General features: G+C 58.4%; 1 protein-coding gene across 1 annotated transcript in view; it reads right to left on the bottom strand.

Annotated features, from left to right (window-relative positions):
- The window catches only part of LOC114071658 (liprin-alpha-4-like), a gene marked incomplete at its 5' end in the record, with an annotated part of 20,572 nt that overhangs the window by 3,242 nt on the left and 7,034 nt on the right, over window positions 1-10,296 (bottom strand). Inside the window, 13 exons of the mRNA XM_027909509.1 lie at window positions 241-418; window positions 1,282-1,350; window positions 1,573-1,748; window positions 2,330-2,427; window positions 3,338-3,513; window positions 4,430-4,456; window positions 5,658-5,720; window positions 7,049-7,249; window positions 8,196-8,277; window positions 8,500-8,593; window positions 9,140-9,297; window positions 9,456-9,589; window positions 10,151-10,186. Coding sequence (XP_027765310.1) covers window positions 241-418; window positions 1,282-1,350; window positions 1,573-1,748; window positions 2,330-2,427; window positions 3,338-3,513; window positions 4,430-4,456; window positions 5,658-5,720; window positions 7,049-7,249; window positions 8,196-8,277; window positions 8,500-8,593; window positions 9,140-9,297; window positions 9,456-9,589; window positions 10,151-10,186 — 1,492 coding nt within the window. The remainder of the gene's footprint in view (window positions 1-240; window positions 419-1,281; window positions 1,351-1,572; window positions 1,749-2,329; window positions 2,428-3,337; window positions 3,514-4,429; window positions 4,457-5,657; window positions 5,721-7,048; window positions 7,250-8,195; window positions 8,278-8,499; window positions 8,594-9,139; window positions 9,298-9,455; window positions 9,590-10,150; window positions 10,187-10,296) is intronic.

Genomic DNA, 10,296 nt, shown 5'->3' with positions numbered 1-10,296 from the left:
CTTCCCTTTCCTTTTCCTTTTCCCTTCCCTTCTCTTTCCCCTTTTCCCCTTCCTTTCCTTTTCCTTTTCCCTTCCCTTTTCCTTTTCCTTTTTTCCTTTTCCTTTTCCCTTCCCCTTTCCCTTCCTTTCCCCATCCCCATCCCCATCTCCTCCCCTCCCCTCCCCTCGACCCACCCTTCCCCACACTCCCCACGACTCCCCTCAGGACGCAGAGTCCCCACTGGGGCAGGGGGGACGCACCTTCTGGGGGCATTTTCTTGGAGGGGGCAGCAGGGGGTGGCAGTGGCACGAGGCTGGTGACACGGAATCCAGCAGGGAGGGTCTCTGCGGAGCCGCTGAGCATGTTGATGCTGTGGATGTCCCGCGGGCGGAATCGCTTCCGCCACGACGGCGTCCGGCGGAACGTCTTGTCATCGCCCTGCCAGGGACAGCACAGCAGGCTGTGGGCACAGCACCCTGCCCCTGGCAGGCACCAGCACTGCTGCCACCCCTCTGGGGTGTACCTGGCCCCAGTGACCCCTGAGCAGCGCAGGAACCACAGAACAATCATGGAATATTCCAAGCTGGAAGGACCCCCAAGGACCGTCGAGTCCAACTCTTCAGTGAACAACCCAAACCCATGACCTCGGTGTTCAGAGCTAATCCCAGCTGCTGATGCTGTTCTCAATGCCTATGTCCAATTCCCTCGGGATGGAGGAACTTCCAACCCCAAGACACTGATCTTGCAGCTGGTGAAGCTTTGGGGGTGAAGGACTCCCAAGGCAGAGCTCCAGGGAGCACCATGCTCCGACCAGCTGAGCTCACGTCGGGGTCACGTGTGATCAAACCGTGGGCCAAGGGCAAGGAGACCTCTCTGGGGTCGCAGGGCTTTATCCCAAGGCTTTATCCTTTCCAGCTCGCCTGTCTCTTCTCCCCAGCCTGCCTGCAAAGATGCTTTGGAGACATCAACACACAGGCCTCTCTAAAGACCCCAAGGGATGGTGGGGTCATGGAAGAGATGCTCCAGCCCTCGGAGCACCCCTGTGGCCTCCTCTGGACTCGCTCCAGCAGCTCCACCTCCTTGTGCTGCTGTTCCCCAGGGCTGGGCTCAGCTCTGCAGGGGGGTCCCACCTGAGGGGCAGAATCTCCCCTGCCCTGCTGTTTACACTGAGGGATCAGCCCAGGGCATGGGGCGTTTGGGGTCCCAGCACACGTGGCCAGGGCATGTTGAGCTTCTCATCCATCCACAGCCCCAAGTCCTACCCCCAACAACACGGGACAAGGGACAGGTCTGGCACTCACGTCATCCAGCCTCCGGTCCGTTCCCAGGGCGAGCAGGTTGTTGAACTCCCTCTCCAGCACCTGCCGAGCCTGAAAGGAACCAAAAATGAGCATTTCCCCCCAAGTGAAATGTGTTTCCAGCCAAAAATCCCATCTCAGGAGAGCCTGAGAATGACAGAAAAAGCCCCCGTACCACCAGAGGGCTCTGCTTTGAAGGGCAGGGCTGAGTTGGTGGGACTGGTGGGGTCACCCCCCAGCCGTGTCCCACACTGGCCACCCTCCTCCAAAACCCCCCAAGGGTGCTGCTCCTACCTGTGTGTTCTGGGTGGGGATTTGCAACACCAGGGCCAGGCTGTTGTGGTCAAAGTTCTCATCCAGGGCCAGCAGGGCCCCGTGCACCCCGCTCTCCACCAGGTTGTTGGCGTACTCGCGGAGCCCGATGGACTGGATCCAGTGGATCACCTGGTCGTTGGTCCACACCAACACGTCTGCAAAAGAGCCAGGGCACGTCTCAGGGCCACCTCAGACAACGCTCTCGTGGTTGTGAGGGGATCTGAGGATGTCCAAGGGGTCTTTTCCCTGTGCCCCAGGCTGATCCTGGGACTCTCCTTCCCGAGCCAGCAACACCGGGAGCTCAAGTGCCAGGAACAGCTCACTTCAATTTACCAAACCAAAGGCTGAAATAACAGGCAGAAAACAACTGTGAAAATTAATCCTAAGAACCTACGGCTGCTGGTGTAATTAGGGGCATTATCAGTAATGAGATGTAATCCAAGCAGCAGCCAGATGCACAGGGAATCTCAGGACAACCAGGAAGGGGAGGCCGAGCAAGCCGGGGCTGTGTGCTGAGCATCTGAAATGGGCAGGAGAAGATCTGATGCTCAGGTTGGGTCTCTGCTGCCCTGACACCCTTCCTCCCTCCCCCTGCCTGACTGGGGTCACACTGCAGGGAGAACAGCCCCGTGGGCTCAGAAATAATGTGTTAAAAACAGGGGACAGGGAGGGACCATCGCTGGGGCTCCTGGAGTTTCCCTTCTCCTTGTCCTGGACACGGTGTGCAGGTGCTGACCTTTGATCTCGTGCTGGGTCTCCTCTCGCCTCCTCTCGAGCTCCTTGCGGTCGTAGTTGAGCCTCTTGAGGCACATGATGCCGTACTGGAGGCTGGTGCTGCGAGGACACGAGGTGTCACCCCCTCCCCAGGGGCTCAGTGCTACCAGAGGGACCTGAGCAGGGCCCCACCCCCTGCGTGCCCTCCGTGTGCCCAAAGGGTCAGGGATGGCTCAGGACAGACACAACCCCGAGACGGAAAATGGGGAATGTCCTTCCCTTCCATGGCAATTCCCCACTCCATCAGTTCTACCCTGTCCCAGCTGCCTGGGAGCCCATGGATGCAAACAATCACAGAATCATAGAATTAACTGGGTTGGAAGAGACCTCCAAAATCATCAAGTCCAACCCTTCATCCAACCCCACTGTGATTACCAGATCATGGCACTCAGTGCCACATCCAGCCTCGTCTTAAAAACCTCCAGGGACGGTGAATCCACCACCTCTCCGGGCAGGCCATTCCAATGCCTGATCACTCTCTCTGTAAAGAACTTCTTTCTAATATCCAACCTAATGACAGTGCTTGGTGGGGGAGAGGGAAGGGAGGACCAGCCCAGGGGGCTGCTCCAGGCTCAAGGGCAGGGGGGACATGGCAGGGCCATGGACACATCCCTGTGGGTCAGGGGGATGGGGCCGCCCCAGGACAGGGCTGGGTGCTGGAGCAGTGGTTGGGATGGCACAAGCCTTCTCCACCTGGGCTGCTCTGCTGCCAGTGGGGCTCCAGGGGGGATAAGCCTCGGTTTCTGCCCATGGTTTGCCCCACAGCCAGGAGAAGGCTTGGTGCCTCTGCAGTTGTGCAGCAGGGGGTGGGATGAAGGAGAACAATTCCCATCAGAGCTGTCCTAACCCAGGAGGGGAAGTCCAGCCCAGAAGAGCCACCTAGGGCTGGCCAAGACAGGGGAGGGTCCCCCAAATCCCCCCCTCCTCGGCTCCACGTGCACCCAGGGCCCTCCCGAAGCAGGGCACTCACCGGTGGAAGCTGTCCACCATCTTCAGGTGCACCCTGAGGTCCTTCTTGGTGAGGTGGTCCAGCATGCGGGCATCCACCAGGCACTCCATGAAGTAGCTGCGGTACTGGGGGAGGCCCAGGCTGGGCAGCCACTCGTTCCCAATCCACTCGTGGTTCATGTCCCCGTAGGCCAGTGTCTGTGGGGAAGCAGATGGAGAAGCCTGGGAGAACCCTGGGCTTGGTGGAGCTGGAAAACCCCAGGAGAAGGGAGACAGCTCTGCAGGGGTCACTGCCCTGGGGGCCAAACCCAGCAGAGGAGTTTAACCCACAGTTGCACCGGGGGAGCCCGAGGGAACAGCCCTGCTGGCCATGGTTTGTGTCCTGCTGATGTCCCACAAGGAGACAAGGCAGTAGCCCAAGGAATAGCTGAACTTTCATGAGCAGCTGCTTCTGGAAAATCCACATTCAGGTTTCAAACCTGAACCAGCTAAGAAATAGGTTTCAGTGCATTCCCACTGATGTTTAAGAACCTCTGTTTTAAGAATCTCTGTTTTAAGAATCTCTGTTTTATGGTGTCAAAACAACAAGAAAAGGGTCTGTTTTGGGCAGAACCCCCTCCCCCCCATTCCCTTTCACTGCAAACTGGTTCTGGGTCAGAAAATGAAATAAAATCCACCAGAATAAAAGTAAAACATTTGAGAGGGACAAAACCAGAAAGGATGGATCTCAGCAGGACTTTTTCCTTCCACCTTTTTGGGTCATTAAAATGGTCTGTATGGACTTGGGGCTACAAAATAGGTGGAAAGTAAACGTAAAATGTAAAATAGTTGAAAAGAAAAGCTGCCCCCAGTGGGGGGTTCTTAACAAAGGGTCTGGATCTTACAGAGCAGGTCCCAGTAAAGTCCCTGTCTGGAGCAGAAGAGGACCTGCAAGGTCCCAGGAGGACACCCTGCACCTGAAAGGTGGCTCTGGAGCAGGCCCAGGGTGCAGGTTCAGACTCCAACAGGGACTGAGGGAACGTCAAAGCCCCATATTCACCCCCTGGGAATGTCCAGCTCTCCCTCCCACAACCACCCCATGCAATGCCCCAAAAGGGTGACAGGAGGATCTCACCTGTGCCCAGCTGCCCTCCTCTGTGTCCTAGGAGTGGCACATGCAGCATGTCAACAGAAAGGACAGGTCAGATCAGTGCCTGGGGCCACGACAGGATCTGCCACGTGCTGAGCGCGGGTCCCGTGGCACAGCAGGACCAGGAGGGGACAGGGGTCGCTCCAGGGGTCACCAGGGTGCTGGGGACACCCCAACCCTGCCAGGCCTTCGTGTCACCCCCTCTCTAACCAAGTGAGGAGGGTACAGGAGGTTTGGACTGGAGACAGCACTGACACTGGGGCTCCTTCGCCTTCCCTGGGAAATCTGGGGAGTTCTTGTGTCCCCCCAAGTGAGATGGATGCAGAGACAAACTTCAGCTTCAGTTCCTGGGTCACCACCCCCAGGGGGGCTGCCCAACCCCACTTGATGATTTTGTAGTTTCCTTATCAAGCTGGGCTGGTTTTCCACACAAAACCTGCCAGGGGACAGTGTCACCTCTCTGCCTTAACTCAGAGCCCTCCTACCCAAAAAGCACCTGCCAGTCACAGGTCTGTGCTACTCAAACAGCAGAAAAAAGCTTCAGTAAAATGCCTAAATCACAGAATCCCAGAGTGGTTTGGGTTGGAAAGACCTTGAAGCTCATCTTGTTCCACATCCTGTCCTGGGCAGAGACAACTTCCACGGGACCAGGTTGCTCCAATCCAAGGAGCAACAAACAACATTCCCACAACAAATCCAAAATGCTGCCCCTGTTCTGAGCCAGGGGGTCATTAAGTTGCAGAGAGGGGAGTGTGGCTACATCTCCAAAGGAGCCAGAGCTTTTGGGGGCACGGCCACACCCCTATGAGGGACCCTGAGCCAGCAGCGGGGCCAGGCAGTAGGGCCAATATTTGGGTGTGCTGAGGTCAGTGGGGCATGAGGCAGTGGCTTCTCTGGGTGCAGAACGAGGCAGGGGCTCAGTCTCACGTGTCTATCTTGAGACCTCTCTTGCTTTTTGCCTTCAAGTCCCAGCTGACAGACAGGCTGCCCTAGAAACACCTGGGGGCTCGACAAAGGAAAATGCATCTGATGTTTTTTAAGCCAGTTCTAGAAATTGTTGGGCTATCAAAGGTTGAAACATGGTTTCTAAACAGGTGCAGAGTGCTGGCCAAGAGCTGACACATGAGAGGCAGCAGAGATCCCTTTCCTTCCTGGGATCTGGGGCATGAACACAAGCCCAGAGCTCAGTGACCTCGGGGCTGCTCGGCCTCACCGTCTTGGTGGAGGTTGCCAAGTTCTCCATCTCCTCGTGGGTGACCCAGACGTTTCCAGAGGACTGCAGGGAAAACAGCAGAGCGGTCAGAGTAAACCAGCACAGAGCACATCATCAAATCATGGATTGATAGAATTATTAATGTTGGGAAAGACCTTTAATGTCATCAAATCCCAACCATCAACCCAGCACCACCACCATGTTCACGTGTCCTCAAGTGACACATCTACTTGCTTTTTGAGTGCTTTCAGGGTGGGGACTCCACCACTGCCATGGGCAGCCCCTTCCAACGCCTGAGCACCCTTTCCAGGAAGAAATTTTCCCCAATATCCAACCTGACCCTTCCCTGGTACAACTTGAGGCCATTTCCCCTCCTCCTGTCCTTGTTCCCTGGGAGCAGAGCCCGACCCCCCCCCGGCTCCCTCCTCCTGTCAGGGATTGCAGAGCCAGAAGGTCCCCCCTGAGCCTCCTTTTCTCCAGGCTGAGCCCCCCCAGCTCCCTCAGCTGCTCCTGCTGCTCCAGCCCCTTCCCAGCTCCGTTCCCTTCCCTGCACACACTCCAGCCCCTCCGTGTCTCTCTTGTCAGGAGGGGCCCAGAACTGAGCCCAGGATCCCAGGGGGGCCTCAGCAGTGCCAGCACAGAAGGACAGCCACTGGTCCTGTTGGTCACACTATTGCTGGCACAGCCCAGGTGCCACTGGCCTTCTTGGCCACCTGGGCTCATGTTCAGCCCCTGTCACCAGCACCAACTGCACTGGAAACAAAGGACCTTCATCTCCCTTTGCATGTTGGGGTGATGACCCGGAGCCTGTGGGCCTGTCCCTCCTAGCTGTGACCCCAGACAGAACCATCTGAGGGGGGCAGAGCAGCCTGGGGCCTTTCCTTCTGCCAGCTGCTGCTCTGCAGATGTGTCTTGGCATTACTGGGGCACCATCAACCCCTTGAGGGGTTGGGGACCAGCACAAGACACAATCCCTCGATCCTACCCAGGATCTGCAGCTGCTCCGGCTGCCCCAGGACTTTCACATGGTCCCAGGAAAAGGCTTGTGTTGAAATGACTGCAAAAATATCTGTGTGTGACCCTGTAAATCAGGAAGGTTTGGATTTGGGCTGTTTGGACGGGATTTTATCCTCTCCAGGGCAGCCAGTCCCTGGGCTTTGCTCCTTGCAGGCAGGCTCAGCTTCTTGCTGACAACCCAAGTGAGAACAGGAGCCTCGAGGCAGGAAAGAGCTTCCCCTTCGATGGTCATAACTGCTCTTTGTGCCAGCAGATTGCTTTGACTGATCCCCCAGGGGACATCACCACATCACCCCCATCCACGGCCACGCTCGCCCGGAGCTCCGGGGCTGCAGAGGGCCCACGGTGCTGCCAGGGGTGTGAGGGGCACTCACCGTGCGGGAGGTGGGGGGTGCCGAGGGGCTGGTCAGTGACACCATCTCCTGGATGGCCAGGCGCAGCTTGAGGCGGTGCAGGGCGTTGCTGATGCCGATCTCCCGCTGGATCTCGGTGTCCGACAGCGCCGACATGATGGCCCCGCTCTTCACGTTGGCACGGCAGGCGGCCACGTACCAGGCTGGCATCCCCACCCAGAGCTGCCAGGGCAGGGCAGAGCCGATGACTGCCTGGCTGAGCCACCCCACTGCCCCCTGAGCCACCCCACAGCCCACTGAAACACCCCAGTGCCCACTGAGACACCCCACTGACTGTCTGAGCCACCCCACTGACTGTCTGAGCCACCCCACTGACTGTCTGAGCCACCCCACTGCCCACTGAGCCACCCCACTGCCCACTGAGTCACCCCACTGCCCACTGAGACACCCTGGTTGAAGCTCAGTATCAAAGTTGATGCCCCACATGGGCTCTTTGGGGCTGGACCCTGTGCAGATGGCTGTGGGCAGCCCAGCACCCCTGTGTGTGATGGACACAGCACAGCCTTCCATGGAATCATGGAGTCACTGAGGTTGGGAAAAGCCTCTAAGATGATCCAGTCCAACCGCTGCCCCAACACTGCTGTGTTCACCGTTAACACACGTCCCCAAGTGCCACATCCACACCTTTTCTGAACAGTCCCAGGGATGGGAACTCCACCACTGCCCTGGGCAGCCCCTGCCAACACCTGAGCACCCTTTCCAGGAGGAAATTTTCCCCAGTATCCAACCAACCTGCCCCTCCCCTGGCACAGCTGGAGGCTGTTCCCTCTCCTCCTGTCCCTGTTCCCTGGGAGCAGAGCCCGACCCCCCCTGGCTCCCCCCTCCTGTCAGGGATTGCAGAGCCAGAAGGTCCCCCCTGAGCCTCCTTTTCTCCAGGCTGAGCCCCCCCAGCTCCTTCAGCTGCTCCTCACCAGACTTGTGCTCTAACCCAAAGTTCTCCTCAATCCACAGCTCTGCAGACCCTGTGAGGGATCTGGGGAATCTCCTCTGCTCCCCAGGGTTGGCAGCCACCAGTGAATGGACCAAGCCTGGTGGGACTGGGGGTGCTGGGGGAGCACACCCAGCCCGGTGGTGACAGCACGGGGACAGTGCACAGGCTCTGCCTCACCTCCAGCCAGGACACAACAGTGGGGCCATCCCAGTGAGCAAAGGGCAATCCTTTCCTCCGAGCCTCTTCCAGGAGTTCGTGCCTGGAAGGAAGAGAAGAAAAGAGTGATTTTCTGGGTTTTTTTTGGGGGGAAGGGAGCAATTCCTGAAAGGGAACAGACCATGGGCAGCAAGAACCCAGTGAAGGAGGTAACCAGGACTCAAGGGAGGGCAATGATGAGAGAACTTCCCAGCAATTCCCAGATCCATGCCATGGCCTCCCAGCCATGATTTTCCTGCTGGGGTAGGGAAGGAGGTTCACTCACTTCTTCCGCAGACGCCGATCCTTCTCGGCCTGAGCGCCCAGCTTGCCCAGGCCCAGGGGGTCCTGGATGCTCCCCTCTGCATCAGTCAGCACCACTGTTGGGCAAAGCAAGACACCCTCAGGTCAGTGTGACATCCCAGGGTCAGTGTGACATCCCCCAGGGCCAGTGTGGGCACTGTCACTGTCCCACAGTCACAGCACAGGAGGGACAGTCTCCATTTCCAACCCACCACGAGACTCCCCTGCCTCCCTGGGAAGCCCAAGGGAATTCCAACCTGCCATCCCTCCTATTTCAAAATGCTCAGTGGGGAAGCAGTGAAGGATTTGGGAGTGGAAAAACAGCTCCCATCAAAGGGCTCTGCCAATTCCACGAGGTCCCACGGGGAGGGAAGCAGATTTGGGGACATTACAGATACAGTGACGGGAGGTCACCACCCACACCCCAGCTCTGGCAGAGCCCCAAGGGGGACACCAACGCTCAGGACATGGGGAAAAAGCACCAGGCTCCAACCACCCCCACATGCCCAAACCAGCATGGGTGTCCCTGCCCCTCCACCTGTCACCCAGGAGCACCCTAAGGCCAGGCAGGTCAGGAGGGTGCAGAGCCTGGCCCAGCATGCAGGGATGGGGCTGTCACAGACCCTGCCCTGTGGCCCCTTCTCTGCTCAGCTGGATCAAGCGACCCTTCTCCTTTTTCCCAAACAAGCGCCCGATGGAGGATTTGATCCCCTTCCTCTTGGAGCCCTTGTGCAAGGAGTCCTGGCTGCTGCTGGGGTTGCTGGCCTGATCCTCCAGCGAGCTGGGGATGGAGGAGGGAGAGGAACAGCAAAGCCTGTAAGTTATTTCTGAGCAGGGCACAAGCCATGACAAACCCCAGCCCGCCCCATAACCCCGCACAAGCCCCGTGTCTGTCCCCACACCGAGAGAGCTGTGAGATCCCAGGGGTGCTGCACATACCTCTTCCCATCCTCCTGGCTCAGAGCAGGGTGGCCAAGCTTCTCCAGCCTCAATGTCCTGGGCGAGGAAGGTGGGGACGTCTCGCACTTGATGGTGGTTTTATCCTCCCGGCTCTCGTCTCGAGCTGCGGGCGACTGAACAAGGGGAGAAGCCGTGAGGGTGGCAGCCAGAGCCCAGCTCCATCCTTGCCCTGCTGCCTGCCTCTCTCTTGCTCCATGGAGGCATGGCCAAAAGAGCCACCAGAGCCCTGAGGGATTGGCCTGAATTAAGAGCTCTGGCAATGGTTCCAGAGGCCCAAGCGGGTGGGCAGGATGTGGCCACGTGGCCGAGATCCTGGGAATAGGGAGGTGAGAGGATGCAGCCCCATGGTCCAGGTCAGGGTGTGGAGACAGAAGCTGCTGGCCCTCAGCAGAGGGCTCTGAGGAGCACAGATGGGAATGTCCCAAACGCCAGAGGGGACACAACGTTTGAGGACCCAGTGGCTTTCTGAACCTCCCCACGTCCTGCCAGACCCCCCAGGCTGCCAGCGGGAATGTGTCCAAGCACCTTTTGGGATCCCCATGATCCTCCTGCTGAATCCCTGGGGTCCCCCAGCTCCATCCCGCGCCTGCTGCACCCTGACCTGGTGTGGACAAAGCCAGGAGCAGGCTGGAAAAAGGGCTTGGACAAAAACCAACGGGATGGGAGCCACTCACTAGCAGTTTCCTCCGGTGCTTCCTCAAGTCGCTGGGCTGATTGCAAGGGGGAAAGCGAGAGAGACACAGAAAGGGGGGCAGTTAATGGAGAACCCCCCCAGCAGAGCAGTCCCGGGGCCAGGCGTGCCAGGCTGGAGACAGCAACC

Source organism: Empidonax traillii, unplaced genomic scaffold, assembly GCF_003031625.1.
Source record: "Empidonax traillii isolate 1590-97213 ecotype Southwest subspecies unplaced genomic scaffold, ASM303162v1 scaffold2183:size33613, whole genome shotgun sequence".
Classification (NCBI taxonomy): domain Eukaryota; kingdom Metazoa; phylum Chordata; class Aves; order Passeriformes; family Tyrannidae; genus Empidonax; species Empidonax traillii.
The sequence above is the reverse complement of the archived record's forward strand: the minus strand, read 5'-3'. Positions and strand labels throughout refer to the sequence as shown.